This window comes from Nasonia vitripennis (assembly GCF_009193385.2).
Source record: "Nasonia vitripennis strain AsymCx chromosome 4 unlocalized genomic scaffold, Nvit_psr_1.1 chr4_random0009, whole genome shotgun sequence".
NCBI lineage: Eukaryota > Metazoa > Arthropoda > Insecta > Hymenoptera > Pteromalidae > Nasonia > Nasonia vitripennis.
The window spans coordinates 1343226-1366363 of NW_022279645.1; the positions used below are offsets into that span (position 1 = coordinate 1343226).

Genomic DNA, 23138 nt, shown 5'->3' on the forward strand with positions numbered 1-23138 from the left:
TCTGGTTGCCCTTCAGAGTCGGCAATGCCGAGGACGTCCGCGTGGCAATAATACCGGACCTCCCGACGGACTGCATTGTCGGTGTCAACTTTATGCTAACATTCAAGGTAGTGTTAGATTCTACGACATCAAAGCTGCATTTCAAGGAGAGTAAAATGTATGTCAACGTCGAGTTGGCGGCGATGGAAGGAGGCACGCTAACTCTAGCCTCCATGGGGCTAGCAGACGTAGAAGAGCAGCAGAGAAAAGCACTGCGAGCGCTCCTCGACAAAATCATTGGTCCAGAGACAGGAGAAATAGGATGCACGACGTGGATAGAACATCACATCGAGGTGCAGACTACAAGGCCAATAAAGCAGAAATATTTTCCGGTCTCCAGGAAAATAGAGGAGGAAATGCACGAGCAGGTGAGAGCCATGCTCGCGGCAGGTATAAACGAGCCATCGAACAGTGCTTTTGCGAGCCCAGTGGTGATGGTGAGAAAAGCGAATGGAAAATATCGCTTTTGCGTCCACTTTAGGAAAGTCAATGCGATCACACGAAACGACGCTTACCCATTGCCACAGATGAACGCGATATTGAGAAAATTGCAGCAAGCACGCTATACAAGTACAGGCCGGACCCTGACATCACGGGCGCCATGGGAGACGACGACGATACCTGGAAGCTCGTCGTCCCGGCGGAAAAACGACTGCAAGTGAGAGATCGCCGCGTTCGCGGAAGAAAATCATACAGCGTGGGATGAGCATCTCAGCGAGATCGCATTCTCGTTTAATACCGCGGTGCACGAGGCTACATGTGCCTCGCCTGCGATGCTGAATTGCGGCAGACAACCAGCAATGCCAGCGTCGCTCAGAGTAAAAGAAGACCAAGAAGCGAGCCAGCTTTACACGAGCGAGCAAAAGCCGGCATTCAAGCGCGGCGATATTGTCGCCAAGAGAAGACACGTACTGTCGTCAGCCACCGGCGGAATAGCGGCGAAACTAGCCTTGCCGTATGTAGGTGCGTACACCATCATCGCATGGGTCGGCTCAAACACATTCGAGCTAACTGGCAAAGACGGAAAAATCGAGAAGCTGGTGCCGGCAGAGGAGATGAAAATCTTCTACGATACGGCAGAAGACGAGGCAGGCGACGAAGTAGACGACGAAGCGGACGCCAACCCAACCCGATCATCGAGGGATGCCGCCCGCGCGGAAGACCGCGAAAGATTGTAACGGCAAGCGAGCCGCCGGAAGAACAGCGAATTGTCAAGCGCAAGCCCGGCCGACTGAAGGGCTCAACTAAAGCGAAAGTTAGTGATAAGGCGGAAACATCACCCCACGTAACGCATGCGATGAATCGCGCCGCGCGAGCATAAACGCATGATTGTTTATATTTTCGATAGCTAGCTTTCAGTACCATAATCATCACCCTTCTCTTTCCTCCTCTTACCCGAACAGCCGAAGATGGATCCAGCAGAGAAGAGCTTCGAAGAAAAGGCCCATTGCGAAACCGGGACGGCGGGTATGCTGCGTCTCGCGGCCGCGACATGCACTCGATGGCCCGCAGTCCACTCGGAAGTGGTCCTATAGGCCTTCTCGGAGAGCTTGTGACCCTCTCCGAGGTGGCGAGCCGTGCCCGCGAAGAGGCCGAACAAGCGGCTGATGAATGGGCCGAGGCACGGTCCACCGAGAGGGCCGCTGACGAGGCCGAAGGCGACCTCGACGAGACGGCGCCCACGGTTGATAGGAGTGGCCGGTCGACTGGAGACTCGCCGGCGAACAACGAGCCGGCAAGCGAAGAGGCAGGAGTTTGGGGTGTAACCCCCGAGCCATCAACCCCAGGGGCGAGCTCTCTCGACAACGAAGAGCGCGCCGACAGTTGGGTGGAACTGCGCAAGGAGTTGTGCGTCCTGAGGGACACCATCCAGGAGTCGGAGGACTGGGAGGTGAACCTCTTTGCGCGCTTCGACGCCTACCTCTAGGCTGCCGGATCGCAAGCCGACCCAGAGGCGCAGGTGTGGGCCCGCCGTATAGAAGATCGGCGGGTCGAGCAAGTCCTCCTTGATGGGGCTCGGCGACGGAGGCGAGACCGTTGCCGCGCGCTCGAGGCAGAGGAGCGCCTCGACCGGCTCCGCGAGGAGCGCAAACGCCTGCAGGAGAAAGCGCGCCTCGGAAAGCAGGCCTCGCGCGTGCGCGCCATGAGGAAGAAGTGGCCCGCCAGAAGGAACAGCAGCGCGCGGAGTACCTCAAGAAGAAGAGGGCAGAGGAACCGCGCTGTTACGTGTGCGGCTATCCGGGAGTGCAGCGATCTCACCAGTACCCGGAGTGGAAGCGCCACAAGGAGATACTGTTGTCGACACCACGGGATTACAAGAAGAAGTAGAGGAGATGTAGAAGACGGATGGAGTTGAAGGGTATAGAGTACCTTAGTTTTCTATAATCACCGTGTTTTTCTTTCATCGGCAATCCTTCTTACCTGGACATTACACCATTTACAGCTTCATCAAGTCAGGCGCGCGACGAGGTCGCAGAGCTGCTTCACAGGGCTGCGCAGCGTCTGGAAGGGGGGGTGTAACAAGCGAACGCGAATTCGTAATTCGCGCGCTCGTCGCGTCGCGCGACCATTTCATGCGTGAGGAATTAGCGCGCGAGACAGATAGGCAAAAGCGCTAGTACAGTCATGACGTGTGAGACCTTTGACCGGTACATCACTCGCAATTATCAACGAGTACGAGACGAGAGAGAACAGCGACAATCCGAGATCCGCTGGAAAAGCATACCCGAGCCATCATCATCTCGAGCACCCGGGGTACCCCAGCACAGCATCGCTCAGCCAGGAGGGACGCCTCCCAGCCACCCAGGACTCTTCCCCGCCGGCAGCAATGGATACGCGGCGACCGAGCATCGAAATCGCGCGTCGAAACTGTAAGTTCGTCACATTAGCTATTGCGCGATTTATGAATTATCGAGTCGGCTGCACACGTCGAAGCCGAGGCTCGCTGCCACCGAGTCATCGGCTCGTCTCCAGTACGAGCCGCGAGTGCGAACTCGTCCTCTCGCGACGCGCGATCTATTGTACCAACATCTTGAAGAATATAGCCATCTTTCAATTGTACACGAATGCATGAGTATTTATTCCGTATTCCCGTTGCGTCCTTCCATCGAACCCGGTAGAGTAAAGGAGACCGCGCAGTTGTACACCGAGGCAACCTGGCTGCATAGTACGGGGTCGGCATTGCACCGACGGCTAACGTCCGTCACCGTCTTCGGCATCATCGAGGGATAGCCGTGCAGAGATAAAAAGAGTGAGTAATCCCCCTCGTTGACGCGACAGCATCTTCGCGGCTGTCGCGCTAAAGCACAGTTGCTCCGTGACAATATATGTGTCAAAGTTTGTATGACTTGTTTGGAAAAACGTCTGCTCAATCGTCTAAGGCGACTGATTGTACCTATTCAGCCTTACGCAGGACGTGGGTTAAAGTTCTCTGTCAGACGTAATGTTTTTGTGTGTAAATATCGTTTATTTATTATTCTATATATTCTTTAAAAAAAAAACTTGAATACAAGTCTGCTAGTAACGATTTACCAATAACCTCAAACCCCTATAAGTTCCGTGTAATTCTGTTGCGTTACCCGACCAATTAAAATGGGCAGTTTGTACTCAAAAACAAGCTAAACAGATTGAATCCAATGACCACACATTGAGTACGTTAAAAAGTGTTTCATTCATAATTAGATTTACATGCCAAAAATGGTCATTAAGTGGATTCAGATTCGCTAGAATTAGTTATGACTTAGATTTACACTTATTTTTCTTCAAAATATATAAATCGAGTTAGTCTGTAAATAATTATTTATTCAAGTTGCGTACTATTTTATTTTTAATTTTAACATTTTACAAATTTTAAAAGAACTTATCTAACACGGGCATTAAAATGTAATAGATCTTAAAAAAAAGGCATCTCTGCATCTAGGACACGTTGCAGCGCTTTGGCGATCATTTGTTTAGGTTCCCATCGAGGACTATAAGGAATATTTCCAATATGTTTGAAGAACGGTGTTCCCTGATCAGTCATGTGGTAAATTGAGTGAAGTGATAAACAAAATTGTTCTTCAGGAAAGTTTAGCGGTAGTACAAAACTCAAAATGAAATAAATATCTGAATTTTTCAAATGCAATGATACTTTTCGATAAGATATGGCATCATATTCTAATACTGTCGCATACTGAAGAACTAGAAGTGATATAATAAATTGTTTCCTTTTTTCGAAGCACGATGAATAAATAGCTATCTGTAACATAATAAAACACATTTTGTGATGTATTACTTAATTGAATTTGGCAATAATCTTTAAAAAATTATTACCTAGAAATATGAATAAATTATTGTATTATTATTTATATATTATATATAAGTATCTATCCTAGCGCTATGGCAAACCCAAGCATCGTTATGGTTCTAGGTATAGCCATTCTCTAGAAGAGAGGAAGAGGAGGAGAGAGGGGCCGAGTAGTCGTGAATGTACTGCATGCGTTGAGATGCCTGCCCAATAGATCAAGCGAGGAGTGCCGAGAGGGGGGAAGGTGACCGCACGCGCGCGCATGAATTCGACGGTAGCGGCAGCTGCTGCTGAGCCAGCACATTCCGTATCTATTGCGCCGACTTTTTATCACCCTTTACACACACTAATTCAAAACATATTATATAAAGTAGTATGTTTTTTGTTTTAACTTTCGTTACCTTTAAATAATTTTGTAATTATGTATACGCGTAGTACATAGAGAGTGGTGGCGTAATATCTAGTTGACTAAGCGGTCAGTCAAATTTCGCGAGTGTGTGGCGGAGGGAGAGAACAGTGTCGAAGAGTCGTGTATGCGGTATTGCGATCCGACGCTTTCTCCTATACGTGTACTTACTTATAAAAGATAATAAGTTTTCCGTGTATTAATTTTTACATTCTATAAAATATTAGGAATATCAATTTGACCTGCAATTTGGTTGATTGAAGGCTGCCTGCACTTGTACTCATTATTTTGTATGTTTTTATTTAATAGAGATTTTGGCCACCTGTAGCAATAAGCCCGCCAATGTTTTTTTTTTTTTAAATGTATACACTTTTCAGTCCTCAATTTTTTACATTACTTGCACTTTTATTTAGATAATTAATTATTTGCGATAATTTAAAGCAGACCCATGCACAACACTTTCTTCAACGGTTTCTTCTTTGCCGCCAGAACTTGCGCTTGCAAAAGGCGCAATTGTCTCTCCGCGTTATCTTCCGTTCTCTGACGGGAATATGTCTATTTTGGATGCAACCACTGATTGTATTATGGCAATAAATACAGTTGTGTTGATCTTCTTCTTAACGCATTGAAAAAATTTTCGATTTTCGCACCGCCTGTTTTACTTTCACACGCTTCTAACTTAAATATTGGCTCCACCCCTGCTTCAAAATCTATTTCTATTTCTTCTTCCACCGATCCTTCTTTGTCTTTTATTTCCACTATAGGTTCTTCAATTTCTACTATAGATTCTGCTTCATTTTCTTCACGGCGACTAGTAAATCGCACAAATTTATCTAACGGCCCGTCTAATTTTTGGTACCCAAAACAAACCCGATAATAAAGTTTGTGTATGACTCAAATTTTGTTTTACGCACTTTTCTATTCATTTGCACTTTATTTTTTTGGAAAACAATTGGTTAAAAAAAACGTGCACTACGGTGTCAATCACTATAGATACAATCTTTTGGAAGCTGCGCTCTCTCGTAGACTTCGTGATGGTCTGAGACAATGCTGCAGTGCTCATCCTTGGACCGCACTTACTGGCATTCCAAGGTATCGGTTACTTCCGACAGACAAACGTGACTGATACTTACATACATAACACATCCAAGTTAATAAGCAGCTGACACATAGAACAACAGCCGAACAGCTATTAGCGCATGCTGATTTAACAAAAAACAATAATCATTGTCAATACTGTCAAGAAATGGGACATGGTATCGGGCAATGCCCGTATATAAAAGATTATGAGATTTGCTGGAAATGCAAGGAAACAGGTCATAATCCGAATAAATGTGTGAATATAAAAACTAAGAATACAGAAAAACGTAAATATTTCGACATTACGGACCATACAGTACAAAACTGTCCGGACGTCGTTTGCAAAAGATGTAACAAGAAAAGTCATACGATAAAGTACTGTAAAGCACGCGAAGCAAATTCACATTTTAAGATATGGGCGATTTATGAAACAGCCGGACACGAAGAAGTAAAGTATGAGCAAGCGAAAATCCTAGTTGCAGAATACAAAGTTAAACAGCAGCTTAAATGTTAAATATGCGAAGTAACAGGTCACAACAAAATTTTGCAATGGATTTAAAAACGAACAACAAATGCATCAAACCAGTAGTAATAATTACAACAGAGGTTTTCAGAAGAAATTTTGCGAATGCTGTGAATTTGCAGGTCACGTAGTAAGTGAGTGCAAAAAATTAATGACGTTAGAAAATCAAGGAAAATCCAGACAAGCATTTTGTAAGTACTGCAACGAAGCAGGGCATAAAATAGATGATTGTAAAAAGATTAAAAAACTAAAAAGAGAGCAAGAGAGATTCATCTCAATATGCAAAAATGCAAGTCATACAGCAAACCAATGTAACAGAAACAAAAACAAGCAGGAAAACTACAACACTCTTCCTGGAAGGAACGCCTGGGAAGAGAAATCAAAAACAAAGCGTTTCCACTACAAATAACTAGCAATGAAATTATTAACCAAGTGCAAGATAAAGGCAATATAGGAAAAATAGACACCAGCAAAGTAATAAAATATTACAGACATACGTTTTGAAACTTGAAAACTTACTGCAATATATAGAAGTAGAAGTCCAACATGCGAGAAAATTAAATTGATTATTGTTAGATTGTGGTGCACAACTGAACATTATTAAGAAACCAAATAGCCGAAAAATGAATAAAATTCGGACCAAAACCTACTAAAACAGAACCTTTGAATGTATTAAAACCAAAACCTGTACAAATTAGCTGGACTTTTGAATCAATTGAAGGACTAGCTACAAGTGGAGTGTATTCACAAAATGACTTAGATAAATTACAACAACAACTGATATCTTCAATGGAAAAAGCATGACTTTTAAATGTAATAGCAAGAGAGATGGCAGGAGAACACACGCTAGGAGAAATTTTCACAGAAAATACACTAAAACACACTGCCGATAGCACCTGTCATTTAATAATTGAGAAACTAACGACATGCATTTGTTAACATTACTACAAAATAACTCAGCTAATAAAGAATTAAAAAATAAATAAAAATTAATACAGTGTACGAAGATACAGAGCTACAGGAAGTCAAAGTAATTTCTAGACCTATACAATCACCTCTTATTCCAACCAGACCACTAAGCGTTACTATTCCAGTCACGAAAAATAATGGAATTTTTCTTTAAGTTTAGATTAAATATTAGAAGTTCTTAAATGTTTCTAAATAATAAATAGTAATTAAAAATGTGTAAGTCGATAGTTGTAAGTTTAGATGTGGGACTACCGCCATATCTGGGCCCCGAGGAATTACATCGTATGATGTAATCTATACACTATAAGTATTTTATTTTACAAAGCATTAATTTAAAAAAAAATTTGATTTTGATAATCAGAAAATATTATAAATATTTATGATTTCAAAGTCGCAATGTATAAACATTCATAAGAAAATAGATAATTAGAATAATGTGATTTTAAAGACATAATTTAAAACTACAAAAAAAATTTAAATAGATTAGAATAAACCAAATTGGTTAGGACAAGATGGCAAAAATAAGGAAAATAATGCAACAAACATTAAATAAAATAAAATTAAATTTAAGATTAAAATATTATTTATACAATTACAATCATACCTATGTGGTATGAGAAGCTCGACAATTACATGATAATGTTGACTAAAAACGTCGATGTTAACACGATTAAAATCATTGCAGTAAACTTTCAGTTCATAGAAAAACAAGGCCACTAAACCTCCAGGTGTCCTTATCCGGGCTATAGCAACCCTCCAAATTCTGACCATTGATGAGACAGTTGCAATACCTCCAAGAGCGAGAGAGTTGCCAATCCTGAAACTAAAAATAAACGAAAAAAATTAATATACGAAAGTAAGAAACAAAAAAAGTATAGAAAAGTGAAGCTAAGAGAAGGAAGAAGGAGAGCAGATAAAAGGTGCGAAGGAGGAGGAAAAATAGAAGAAGAGAAAGGCGGAAAGAAAATCGAAAGGAAAGTGTGAGGTTAGCGGCGGGAAGATGGCCGACGCCGCAGGCAAAGCAACAGCGGAGAACGGCACCAGAAGGAGAGGAAGGCCGAGAAAAGAGGAAAAAACGAACATGCATACAGACCAAATGAGGAACTTCCTCGAGAAAGGAAACTGCGGGTTCGAGGTGGTCTTCGGAAGAGGCAGAGTGCAGCGATCTCCCGTAAAGACGCATGGGGACGAACAGCCAAAAAATGAGAACATCAAAGTCAGAGAGGCAGGGGACAGGAAAAACAACGGGCAAGTAGACGAACCGGAAAAGGAAAATCATCAGGAGGACAAAGAAGCACCACCCGTGGAAGCGGCAACAGGAACGGCAGAGGACAAAGAAAAGGAGAAGAATTCGTACTTACCGACACAGCAAAACGAAAGAGGGGAGGACAGCGGATCAACGGACGGAGAGGAGAAAGAAGGAGGCTTGGAGGCGGAGTCAACAGAGGGCGCCAGGGGGAACAGAAAAAATCAAAAATGAATTGAAGGGGGTAGTAGAACGATTGGATACGGAAGCTAAAAAGAACAGGGAGTTAGGAAAGGAAATAGATAAAATGAAAAAAGAAAGGGTTGAACTCAATAAAGAATGGAAAGAAAAGATGCAAAAACTCAAGAAAGAAACAAGAAGTGGTAGCTAGGAATACGAATCTAGAAAATAAGATAACGGAGGGGAGGGAGGAAGCAGAAAGGAAAGTACGAAAATTGGAAGCAGAGTTAGAAGAGCTAAAGGGAAAAATGTAGTTAATTATGCTAGGGGAGACAGATAGGAGAGGGGTAGCAGGGAAAATAGGGGAAAGCAAGGGACAGGAAATAGATGGGAAGGGAGTGGGAAAAGAAGGAAAAAGAAGAGAGGACGATCAAAATAATAACGTGGAACATAGCGGGAATAAGTAAAATATGGGAAGCGTGGGACATATTAGGAAAGCAAGATATAATAATGTTACAGGAAACCTGGCTAGAAAAAGAAAGGGAAGGAGGATTATTAAAAACTTTAGACCAGAGGTATAAATGGGAAGCTAAAGCAGCGGAAAGAGAAAGCAATAGAGGGAGGGCAAAAGGTGGGATAGTGGTAGGTATAAAACAAGAACTTGCAAAAAAGGTAGAAATAAAAGAATGGAATTACGGGATAAGTTTACAAAACATTGATATAGGAGGGAACGAGAAAATTAATCTGATAACTTGCTACAATAATGTGGGCATGAATAAAATAGGAAAGGACCTAGAAGAGATAGTACAAGAAGGGGTCAATAGAGGGGAGAGAGTGGTGCTAACAGGGGGCTTCAATGCCAGGATAGCGGAACAGCAAGGGGAAGGAGATCAGTACAGAGAAAACAAAAGGGAATCAAAAGACAAAACGTTAAATGCGGAGAGGAAAAAGCTTCTAAAAATATGCGATGAAATAGGCTTAAAAATTAGAAATGGGATGACGAAAGGGGATGAAGAGGGGATAACTTATGCGGGGGAGGGAACAGGATCGGTGATAGATCTAGTACTAGAAATAGAAACAGAAAAGGAAAGCATAATAGAAGAAATGGAGGTAAAGAAAAGAATAGAATCAGACCACCTACCGATAGCTTTCTTAATCAAAAGAAGGGAGAGGGTTGGAAGGTCGGATGAGGAAGAGGAGCAAGAAGTGAAAAAGAAGCTCAAATGGAAAGGGAGAAGGGGATTGGAATATAGGCAAATAATGGGAGAAAGATGGGAAGTATCGGAATCGAAAGAGGGAAATAACCAGGAAAAATGGAATGACTTAAGAAAAGAAATAGAGGAGGTAGCAGATATGTTAAATTTAAGGGTAGATACGGAAGAAATGAGGAAAAAATCTATAGAGAATATGCGGGAAGTTAAAGAACAGAAAAAAAGGATATTCAAAGCGTTAAAGAAATGGCTGGAAACGAAAGAGGATAGGGATAAGACGGAGCTGAAAAAAGAGAGAGCAATACTAAGAAAAATAAGGGGGGAGAAAAAAAGGCAGGAAATGGAAAAGGGGTGGGAGAAAATAGAAAAATGCAAAAACATACAGGAATTTTGGGAGGCTGTAAGGAAATATAGGCCAAGAAAAAAAGGGGGGTAGGAGGGGCAATAGAGAAAAAAGACTGGGAAGATCACTTTAAGAAACTGTTAGGAGGAAATGAGGAGCAGGAAATAGAAGAAGGAGCAGAAAAACAAACAGGAGTTGAGGGAGAAGAGGTAGAGGAACTGAATAAGGAGATAACGTTATGGGAACTAAAACAGGTAATAGGAGAGATGAAGAATAAAAAAGCTCCAGGGGAAGATGGGATAACGGTAGAGTTCTTAAAAGGGTTGCCAATAAAGGGGTTAGCAGGACTAACAGATATAAGGAACGATATACTAAAGGAAGGAAAATTACCAAAAGGGTGGGAGACAGCTAGGATTTGCCCAATATTCAAGGAGGGAAAAGAAGATGAGGTGCTAACTACAGGGGAGTGTTGTTACTGGACACGGGATACAAGGTTCTGACAAATATTATAGCAAGCAGGTTAAACGATTGGTTAGAAACACAGGGGAAAATAAAGGAAAGCCAGGCAGGATTTAGAGGAAGGAGGGGAACGAGAGACCATCTTTTCACACTAAATAGTATAATAGGAAATAAAATAAAGAGAAAAGGGGGACAATTGTACGCTGCATTGATAGATTTCAAGACGGCGTTTGATTCGGTAGATAGAAAGCTACTGTTAGAAAAGGTTGAGATGAAGGGAATCAAGGGGAAAATTCTAAATTTAATAAAGGGAATATATAGAGAGACAAAAAACGAGGTTATAGTGGGAAGGGAGACAACGGAAAGCTTTAGGTCAGGAAAAGGGGTAAGGCAGGGATGCCCGTTAAGCCCGTCATTATTTAACATATACATAGAGGATCTGGAAGAAAAATGGGTGATGAGAAACGAGGGAGGGACGGTGATAGGTGGGGTAAAAATGTTCTGTCTCAAATTTGCTGACTATGTGATCCCACTAGCGGACACAAGGGGGGGACTGCAAAGCATGCTAAAGGATTTAGAGAGCTACTGTAAAGGGAACGGTATGACACTAAACACAAAGAAAACAAAAATAATGTGTTTTAAGAAAGGGGGAAGGAGGGATAGAAGAGACAAATGGGTATATGATGGGAAAGAACTAGAAATAGTGAAAGAATATAAATATTTAGGCCAGTGGATCATGTCGACGAACTCGTATGGGGTGCATGTAAAAAAATTAGCTAAGAAAGTAAGGAGAGCAACAAATATGGTGTGGGGAATATGGAAAATGGCAAAAATAGGGAGTCTAAGAAGAAGAACTTACATGCTGGAATCTATTGTCAAATCTAGTTGCTTATATGGAGCAGAAATATGGGGATGGGGTAGGAGAGAGGAGATAGAGAGAGCGCAGTGTAGATACGTGAAGATGGGAATGGGACTAAACAATAATACGCCGAGGTATTTATGGAGAAGGGAAGCAGGAAAGCACAGTTTAGAGATAGAGACGAGGAAGAGAGCAAGCAAATACCTATTGTACACACTAGGAATGGGGAAGGAAAGGTGGCCAAGAATATGCATAAAGGAAGAGCTAAGGGAAATTCTAAATAAAAATCCATCGAAGTGGGGAAGAGAGTTAGAGACCAATGGAGGAGGTAGGGGATCAGGCACTGATCAAATTAATGCACGAATGCAAAAGAGGGGAAGAATTAGCAGGAATAAAGGATAGGCTAGAAAGAGGGATAAGAATAAAATTAGAACAGGAAATACAAAGAGACTGGGAAAAGATAGAAAAGTCAAACTACTGTCCAGAATATAAAAATTGGAAAGACGGATTTAGGAGAGGAAAGATACTGGGAAAACAAGGAAATAAGCGGCTTTGTAAAAGAACAATGGGCAAGAATGAGATGTGGGAACATAGGTAGGGAAAACGGTATGTGGGGAAAAAGAGGAAACTTTGGGTCACATTTGGAGCTGTATCGAAGCGAGAAAAGAAATAGAGGAGGAATTGATAAAGGAAGTGGATGAAAAAAAAAACTATGAGGAGAGGAAGGAGAGAATGTGAGGGAACTGGGAAAGATTCTAAAAGGAAAGCCAAATGAAAAAATAGGCATGTTTGCGCACCAGTTCGAAAAAATAGCTAGAGTAAGGGACAGTAGGCGAAAAGAGAATGCGGGCGAGAGGGGAGGAAAGGGTTAGGAAACGAGTTGTACAGAAGACCGATTAAAAAAATAAAACTGTAGGAAAATGCGAGAAAAGAAAATGCGTAGATAAAACTTTGTAAATATAGATTAAAAAATGTGATATAATAGGTAATAAGATAACAAAATGTATGTATGTAAAATATGTAAATGTAAATGAAAATACGTAAACAGATGTAAAGTCTATACAGGAATAAAGAATATATTTAATTTAATTTAATATACAATTCTGTTATCAATATAAAAAAAAGGAGAAGAAGGTAAAGATACTAACACATACTTTCCAGTAACGACAGTACTCAGCCCTAGGTGGAATCGGAGCAGGTAACGCTTCTCGTTTCGCTCGCTTGATAGCCCAAGTATATTATCAGTCCTCAAACTAAAACAAAAAAAAAAATACATCTATAAGTCTCATAAAAATATATTTAAAACTGAACAATTTGTAAAATGACTAGGAAAAAAATATGTATATACTTAGATACTTACACAAATCATACTATATCGTTTGCGCGAAAATCCATACATGTTTATAAAACGTACGTATACACAAATTGTGAGAACGAAACTGTACTTACCTGGTAGCATATTAAGTCTTTTATAAGTGAAATCTGTCTGCTGTACACTTTTGTAATGCCGAACTAACCGAGAGTCAATGAACCTAAGTTCTTCTAAATTAGTATTTTTAATAGAGAGTTTGAATTTAAAATACGAAGTTAAATATCTCATTGCAGTTAATTCTCATTATTTGCAATGTTTTGGGCGCCGAAGTGTTAAGTCGTACGTCTCACTGCATGAATTTATTTAGAGTTGCAGATATGACAATATTTAAAATACAAACGTTAAAATTCAAGCTCTTAAAGGAAAAAAAGCATTGTGCGCGCTGTACGGTTTCGACATACGGCTGAATATGCATGTCAGTATCGATTTAGCGAAATGCTCAATAAGCAATTCGTGATGTCGTAAGCTAACGCTACTTTTAATGTATACGTTGTCAGTAACTTTGAGTTTTTGAATATTGTAAACAATTACGTTATGAACAAACTCTTGAAAAGCCTTACATGCGCCTAAACGAGCAGTTCGTAGTCAGTCGCGGGCTCCGTGCGTCGCTGTTCGACAATTAGCGCGAATCATTGTAATTATATCCGAACCGTATTTTACTAAATTTCTATTAGTTGATAAATTATAAAATATTTTTTCGTGTAAAACCTAAGGGAATAAATCAGTTATATTGAGCATTTCAAATACATTTGTGTGTGCAACCTCATTGTCAAGAACCTTCCCTTCTAACGAAGATATTTTCAACGCTGCTCAGGATCAACACAAGGTAAGTGAAATTACTTACTTATTATTCATTTATAAAGATGCGGATTTATTTAAACATAGAGACGACCCACTAGACAATATCATTAAGCTCCTTATGTTGTTAATTCTCCAACGAATGTTTAGGATGTAACAACTGATTAGGCCCCATTTTTCACACTACCTTCCGCATGGTAGCACTTATATGGCCACTCATTTAAAGTATTTAAGAGTATTTGGTAGTGTTGAAATATAGTATGTCCTGTATAGGAAATTCCGACTATACTATAAAGTATAGCGCGATCATGAGTGCGTGAGGGGACGCACATATATAAGCATCCCCTCTCGCGGAATGGTAGAAAAGCTGTATATATATAGTAGAATAAATCCACATTATTATTGAATAGAGTAATTCTCTCTGGTCTCATTTACTATCATGGTAACAGGCATGGTTTGCATTTAATTATATCCCGCATATACACTCTCGAGTGATATGACAGATATTTAAAATTTAGTGGATTACGGAGCAACACTGGAAACGAAGAAAGTGGTGAAAATTAAATTAAAGATTCCGAACACGAAGGAACGTCAGAGTATAAACTATAGTTAAAGAAAATTCTAAAGTACAAGAAAAGATTGAAATTCAAGTAGACGAAATGGAGAAGAAAGAATTTGCTATACCTGTATTTGATGGAGAGGATTACATATGGAAAAAAAGAATTACGATGTTCTCAAAATTAAAAAAGTGTCATGAAGTGATAACTGGAGAAAAAGACGCAACGAAAGATAAAGAGTCATGGAATGAACAAGATTTGAAAGCTATAAATATTATATATAGTTCGATATCAAATAAGCAATTAGAATTTATATGCAAAGAAACTACTGCGTTTGGGATAATTAGAAAGTTTGATAGTATGTATCTGAAAGAATCTACAGCACTACAGATCGTGTGTAGAAACAAGTTGGAAAAATGAAAACTGGAAAAATACAGTGACACTGCCACGTTCTTCAGTGATTTTGAAAAAGCAGAGAATGATTTGAAAGGCGCAGGTGCTAAAATAAGTGAATAAGAGAAACTAAATTATATGCTTAACACATTGCCATTCCAATACAGTTATATTGGTGATTTAATAGACACGCCACTAGAAAGTAAACAGACAGCGGACTATGTCAAGAATAAAATAAAGCTTGCTGAATGAAGAACGGGAACAAAGACGTGGAATGAAAAACAAATGTCTTTGTAACAAATAAAGAAAGGTGCTTCAAGTGTGGTAAGACCGGGCATTTTGTAAGAGAGTGCCAAGATGGCGGTTAAGCGAGACACAGCGGCAAAACGTGGTGAGGTTTAACACGTGGACGCGGCAGAGGCAGCTACGGCAGAGGGCGCGGCGAGTTCCGTTAGCAGCAGCAAGGAGCGAGTACCAGTCAAGCGAGCGATACAGATGTCAACGCCTGGGTGGCAACAGCGTACGCGGCGCGAAATGAACAAAGTATAGGTAACAAAATTTATTGGTTGCTCGACAACGGTTGTTCAGAACATATAATTAATGATGACAGCTATTACGAAAATTATATTGAGTTAAAGAAACCGGTTAAAATCTATTAAGGAGATAGTAGTAAATTAGAAGCTACTAAAATCGGTAATGTTGTAAGTTATTTCAGAAGTCAAAAAGAGAAATGGCATAGAATGTTACGGCATGTGAATTTTGGCTATTTTAATATTTTAAGTAAGGGGCAGTTGTTGCAAGGAATACCAACTGAGTTTGAATCGGAAATTTTAAAATGTCAAATATGCACAGAAAATAAAATGCATAATTTACGGTTTAAAAATAACAGAACAAGAGCGAGAAATATTTTAGAGATAATACACACTGACGTATGTGGTAGTTCAAGACCCCGGGTCCAAACGGTGAAAACTATTTTGTTTCTTTCATTGACGATTACAGTAAAATAGCAAAAATTTATTGCATTAAAACTGAGGATGAAGTGTATGATTGTATGATAAAGTATACAAACAAAGTAGAAAATATCACTGAAAAGAGAGTAAAAATAATACGATGTGATAACGGTAAAGAATACTTAAATAATCGATTCTATAAATTTGGAAACGAGAGAGGTATTTATATAAACAATTGTCCAGCTTACGTACATGAGTTGAATGGCACTGCTGATAGGTTTATTTGAACAATTATGGATATCGCGCGTTGTTTATTAGATGAGGCCCAAGTAGATAAAAAATATTGTCCAGAAATTGTTAGTGCTGCGACGTATTTAAAAAATCATACTTTAGCAAACACGATTGAAAAGAAAACTCCATACGAGATATTTTTTAATAAAAAATCGAATGTTGAAAATTTAAAATTATACGGGAGTAAAGTATTTGTTAGAAAACCCGAACAAAAGAGAAGTCCATAATGGGATAAAAAAGCTGAAATAAAATTTTGTTAGGTAATAATGATGTAGGATATAAAGTCTTATTAAATAGTAGAATGATAGTTGCGAGACACGTTGATGTGTTGAAATAGATAAAAAATGTATTGGCCTCGACTATGACGATGAAAATATTACTTCCCGTACTCTGACTCTCGGGTAGAGTAAGAGAAGCGAACTTGAGTTCGAAAACGAAATTGATGATGATGTATTTGATAGCGCAGAAGAAAGTGAAAATGTAACCAAAAAAAGGCAAACAAATTTAAAGAATAGTGATTAAGATAGTTTAAAGCCAAATACTCCACGTCGATCAACACGTGAGAAAAGGAGCCCGATAAGGTATCTGGAAAATAGCGCAAATAGAGTATCCATACATTACTGTAGAGTAGATACACCTTATACATTTGAGGAGGCAATGAATAGCGATGAAAGTAAAAATTGGATGAGAGCAATGGATAAAGAAATGGATAGTTTGTATGAAAATAAAACATAGTTGATAAACAAAAAGGAAAGGAGATCCTAGATGTAAAATGGGTATATATAAAAAACTCTAATGATATATTTAATGCTAGGTTAGTAGTAAGAGTCTTCCAACCAACGAATGGTATTGATGACATAATACGCTCTAGTAGCAAAAACACAAACGTTAAAAATTTTGTTATCATATTGTTGTCAATTTGGTATAATTATAGAACAGATGGATGTTGTTACAGCATTTCTAAATGGTAAACTAAGCTCAGAGTTATATGCCCATCAACCAAAAGGCTATAATGATGGAACGAATAAAGTATGTGATGTGACGTGGCATCACGTCACAGAGAGTGATGATGATGATGATGGCATCACTGGAGGTGTGGCTCTCTACATCCATCACTCACTGACAGCTTGTATCATCTCGTCATCTGATGGTGAATGGTCGGGCAAACCAGGTAAGCCGGAGTATCTTTTCTGTGAAATCACAGCTAAGGGAATATCGCCCATCTTCGTAGGGGTTGTGTATCGCCCTCCTCATTCTCCCTTTATCCAGGTATCTAACTTTATTGAGCAACTAACAACACACATGCACAACTACTCCACGAAGGTCATCATGGGTGATTTCAATGCTGACCAACTTTCCTCGTCTGAAGACGCCAATTTCATCAAGGCTTTCATCGACGAGAACTCCCTTATTTCTGTGCCATATGGTGCAACTCATCATAGACAAGACTCTGACACCTGGCTTGACCTTTGCTTAATCGATGAGCAGGATCGCCTGCTCTCATACTGGAAGACTGACACACCTTTCATTAATGGACATGACCTTATTACAGCCACACTCGACGTACAGATTCCACGCTACGTACCTAATACCTACACTTACAGAAACTACAAAGGAATCTGTGCTGAGAAGCTAAGGGACTTCCTTAGCGCATGCGACTGGTCATTCTTCACCACACCATCACTTGACGGCATCACCATCCTCAACGAAAACATCACAAAAGCCATAAATCATCTCGCCCCATTAAAGACTGTGACACCTGGACGTAAACGTCACCCGTGGTTCACCGCGGCTCTTCGTGACCTTTTAACTGAAAGGAATAGGCTCTACAGGCGTTTTCGCAGAAGTCGTCTACCTTGGGATCTATACTTTTATAGAATCGCAAGGGATGACGCTCATCAACGGGTCGAGGAAGCCAGGCTGAATTACTATTATTCACGCTTGTCTACTCTAACCGACGTTGCAGAGATATGGAGAGAACTTGAAAATCTTGGCATTACCACCTCTAAATCTTCTCCACCTGCTCGGTTCTCTCCAGATGCTCTCAACGAACACTTCAGTTCCATCTCAAATGACCCTCAAGCTCCATCTGTCGAGGAGTATCTGCGGACCCTCGAGAGTCTAGACCTCCCTGAACACTTTATCTTCACGGCCATCACAGAATCGGACGTGTTAGCTGCAGTTTCACATTTCAATACCCAGGCCAGGGGAAGCGATGGCATCCCACAGGTTGTAATCTCTAAAGCACTACCAATACTCACTCCTTTAATCTGTCAAATTTTCAACCTGTCTTTGAGTGAGGCATGCTTTCCCTCTGCCTGGAAATCATCGCTCGTAAGAGCATTAAACAAGATCAACTCTCCTACAGCTGTAACTGACTACCGACCGATTTCCCTACTTTGCTTTCTATCCAAGGCGCTGGAGTGGCTGGTGCACAATCAAATCTCTGAATACCTTGAAACTAGACTCTATCTTGATAGTTTCCAAACTGGTTTTCGCACTGGCCACAGCACGCAGTCCGACTTGATTAAGCTGACTGATGATGTCAGGCTTGGAATGGACAGGAAGAAGGTCACCCTTCTGCTTCTTTTTGATTTTAGCAAGGCGTTTGATACAGTGTGTCACGTCAGGCTACTCAGAAAGCTACCCTCCTTCGGCTTCTCCAAGCAGGTTATCCGCTGGCTTGCATCTTACCTTTCTGGTAGAGAACAGGCCGTCATTGGTGACAACAACGAACTCTCTACATTCCTACCACTAAACACCGGTGTCCCACAGGGGTCAGTCTTGGGCCCCTTATTGTTCGCGTTATACATCAATGACATTGGCCTCTGCCTTGACTCAGATGTATCCCATCTAGTCTACGCGGATGATCTGCAAATCTACTGTCAATGCCCCCTTGAGGAGCTCGATTCCTGTTCTGACAAGATGAGTGCTAACGCCGAGAGGATAATGGGCTGGGCAGCACTAAACAGACTTAAGCTAAATGTTAGTAAGACTAAGGCGATCGTCCTGGGCTCACCCTACTATATCAATGCTCTACATTCTACTGCTAACACCTATATAAATATAGGGGGAGCCCAGGTCAACTTTGAATCATCTGTGCGCAACCTGGGGCTGGTGCTTGACTCAAAACTTACGTGGAAAGAGCACGTTACACAAACTTGTAAACGTGCTCACTCTTTAATGTATCGGCTATATTTCTTTCGGAAGAGCACTAGCCTCAGGTTGCGCCAACATTTGGTGCAAGCACTCCTATTTCCCCTCATCGACTACTGCTCACTTGTTTACTGCGACCTGACTCAAGAGCTTGACTTAAAACTGCAGAGGCTTGTCAATACGGGAATCCGATACATCTATGGTGTAAAGAGGGACGAGCACATTTCCCCTTACAGGCGTGAGTTGCAATGGCTCACCACCGCCGGACGTAGGAAGTACTTCATGGCCTGTTTTCTTAGACAAATTTTCAACACCTCAATACCAGCTTATCTACTAGCCTATTTTGACTTCCACGTCGCACTCAGGCCTGTCAGGGGCGAGGTGACTCCACTGGACATCCCGTCCTTCAAGACGGAGACGCTGAGGAATTCATTTTTCATCAGCGCCTCCTACCTCTGGAACAGCCTTCCATCTCAACTTCGCGACACACTATCCATATCACACTTCAAACAAGCAGCTAAAAATTATTTCTTTAATTTGGAAAACACATAAACATCGCACAAACATACATACATTCTCTTTCATCTCATGTCATCTCTCAACATCACACACACCTTATACTATATACCCTTACACAAATTTTATTTATTCCTTTATCATAATACACTATATTTGTTATATGTACAACAAAATGTACAAAAATAAAGAGCAATTAATCTAATCTAATCTAATCTCTCTCTGTCTCTCTCTCTGTCTCTCTCTCTCTCTCTCTCTCTCTCTCTCTCTCTCTCTCTCTCTCTCTCTCTCTCTCTCTCGCCAACTTCACGTGAGTACTAACAGTCTTGCTCTGCTTTGCTCTCTTTTCTCTGAACTCTTACTGCCGCACGTTGCCTTCGGGCCTATTTTTTTGTAGTTTGTTGCATGCGCATTTCTGCAACCTTCGTAGTGACATATTATTCACCGGAGGCTGCACTTTCCTACATCGCTTTTCTCCTGCTTCAACATCTGTCGCTGGCACATAACCTGCAAACACGCACGGCTTCTCTCCTCGCTGCACGGCGCCTCTCTTTCCTTTGAAGTGATCCACGTGGAGCCATCTGTTGTACGGACGGAGCACCACCACCAACATCATTTACCATCAAACACAGGTCGGTCAATCACCTCTCTCGATCTGCACCCCATCTGGCAGTGACATAACATCGTCAAAAATGAGCGGAATTGGTGAAAAAAGTACCGAAGCACCTGTTATATGTGCTCAGTGTAACAAGGTGGCCAGGGGGAGAATGAAGACATGCGAGTTGTGCAACGATAATTTTCACACCATATGCGTTGCTCTGCGGTCCATAATGGTGGGAAATGTTGCCACACTCGCCTGTGCTGCCTGTGCGGTGGGTTTTGACGTCGTCACGCCCAAAACCGCGCAGACGAGGGCAAAGACAGCGGCAGAAACAGCAAACTCTTCCAACAAGGGCACTCCTTTAACAGGTGTGCCCAAGAAAAATAAGTCTGCGCCTCCATCTCTTTCCAGCGCCAGAGCACAGTCGCCAGAGAGGACACAGGCAGCAATTGAGGCGTCCCTCAAGGACATCATCACGGCACTGGATGAAATCAAGCGGGTCCAAAACGAGGCCCTTCAGGCACAAAACACCGTGTCTGAACGGGTCTCACGGATCGAGAAGCGACTTGGCCCGCTTGAGAAACGTCTCAAAGCCCTTGACGACTTGCCTGCGCTCAAGACTCGGCTAGGCAATGCTGAGTCCACCATCTCTGAGTTGCAGGTAAAACTCCAAGAACTGTCGTCAAGGAGCCCAGCAGAGCAGCACAACATCAGCACTGCTCCTGCCTCCGATGAGATCAACAACCTCCGCAGTGAACTGGCCGAGGTTAAGAGGAGGCAGGAGCGCTCTGCAAATAATGTGGTGGTAATCTCCGGCCTAGCTTACACCCAGGAGACGTCACTACATCTCCTGGCTTACGCTGTCCTGTCTGCACTGGACCCCACGGTCCTGAGGCGGGATATTGCAACTGTCAGAACCATGGGGAGACTTGACGCAAACATCATCAACGCGCAAGGAGACAGCAGACTTCCACCACTAGCTGTCACTCTCTCCTCCAGTGCACTGGCCCGCTCCATCATAGTGGCCAAAGCCAGGAAGCGCAAGCTACACACCAGTGAACTCGATAGTTCATTACTGGAGGAGGCGAAAGCTCTCTACCCAGATCACCAGGGACTCGTCAACATTAATGAGCTGCTTCCTCCAGATGTTCATAAGCTCTGCATCAAGACCAGGCTTGAAGCGAAGAAGAGGAGAGGCTGCCGATCCTACGTGAGGGATGGCAGAATATACATCCGTACTGGCGAGGACAGCGAACGGGCCACTATTATTTCGACTGAGGCGGATCTTGAGGCTTTTTTAGCCCGAACGTCGCCAACAACCAGCACGGACATCACACGCTAAGACACACACCAATCATCCCGCCACGACCACCATCTAAATCATCTAACTCTTTCATATCTGCCTCTAAAGCGTCTCTGTCCAAGGGTCTAAGAGTCTGTCATTTCAATGCGAACTCCCTAACGGGTCACATTGAGACGATCAGGCTATTCTTGTCCACTCGTCCCCTCTTTCACGTAATAGCTGTGACTGAGACCTGGCTGAGTGACAAAATATCATCATCCATCCCTTCACTGGATGATTACACTCTACACAGACGGGACAGAAACAGGAACGGTGGAGGTGTGGCCCTCTATATTCATCATTCACTGACTGCTAGCGTCATTTCGTCATCCGACGGCGAATGGTCGGGCAAGCCGGGTAAGCCGGAGTATCTGTTCTGTGAAGTCTCTTCTAAGGGAATATCACCCATCTTCGTGGGAGTTGTGTATCGCCCTCCTCACTCACCCTTTATCCAGGGAACTAACTTTATTGAACAACTAACGACGCATATACACAACTACTCCACGAAGGTCATCATGGGTGATTTCAATGCTGACCAACTGTCCTCATCAGAAGATGCAAATTTCATCCGAGCCTTCATTGATGAAAACTCCCTTGTTTCTGTACCATACGGTGCAACTCATCACAGACAGGACTCTGACACCTGGCTTGACCTATGTTTGATTGATGAGCAGGATCGCCTGCTATCATACTGGAAGACTGACACCCCTTTCATTAACGGACATGACTTGATCACGGCCACTCTCGACGTACAGATTCCACGCCACGTACCTACTACATACACTTACAGAAACTATAAAGGAATCTGTGCTGAGAAGCTAAGGGACTTCCTTAGTACATGTGACTGGTCATCCTTCGCCACGTCATCACTAGACGAATGCATCACCATCCTTAACGCTAACATCTCGAACGCCATCAATCATCTCGCCCCATTAAAGACTGTGACACCTGGACGTAAGCGTCACCCGTGGTTTACCGCGGCTCATCGTGACCTTTTAACTGAAAGGAACAGGCTCTACAGACGTTTTCGCAGAAGTCGTTTACTGTGGGATCTATATTTTTATAGAATCGCACGGGACGACGCCCATAAACGGATTGAGGAGGCCAGGTTGAATTACTACTATTCACGCTTGTCCTCCTTGACCGACGTTGCAGAGATCTGGAGAGAGCTTGGAAATCTCGGTATTACTACTTCTAAAACACCTACACCTGCTCAGTTCTCTCCGGGTACTCTCAACGAATACTTTAGCTCCATCTCTAATGACCCTCAAGCTCCATCTGTTGAGGAGTATCTGCGAACCCTGGAGAGTCTGGACCTCCCTGAACACTTCATCTTCAGGGAAATCACAGAATCGGACGTGTCGGCTGCAGTATCACACTTCAATACCCAGGCCAGAGGAAGTGACGGCATCCCACAGGTTGTAGTTCATAAAGCACTGCCAATACTCGCCCCCTTACTCTGTCAAATTTTCAACTTGTCTCTGAGCGAGGCACGCTTTCCCTCTGCCTGGAAATCATCACTAGTAAGAGCTCTAAATAAAGTCAATTCTCCAACAGCTGTA

At 42.1% G+C, this 23138-nt stretch overlaps 1 protein-coding gene and 1 long non-coding RNA gene across 50 annotated transcripts in view; both read right to left on the minus strand.

The window, feature by feature from the left end:
- Positions 1–3819: 3819 nt before the first annotated feature.
- LOC103317042 (BRISC and BRCA1-A complex member 2) overlaps positions 3820–23138 on the minus strand; it is a 226437-nt gene continuing 207118 nt past the window's right edge. For 30 of the 49 annotated variants that reach the window (XM_031930151.2, XM_032602064.1, XM_032602061.1 and 27 more), the window contains one exon: positions 3832–4276. In XM_031930151.2, coding sequence (XP_031786011.1) covers positions 3932–4276 — 345 coding nt within the window. In that variant the 3' untranslated portion in view covers positions 3832–3931. Of the gene's footprint in view, positions 4277–23138 lie in introns of all 49 variants that reach the window. The other 19 variants (XR_004345303.1, XM_031930163.2, XM_031930162.2 and 16 more) reach the window with 1 other exon arrangement.
- On the minus strand, positions 7853–13275 carry LOC116417383. The gene is made up of 2 exons (XR_004227654.1): positions 12749–13275; positions 7853–8125 (listed from the first exon to the last, which is right to left on the minus strand). It is a non-coding gene; the product is annotated as an uncharacterized LOC116417383 (long non-coding RNA).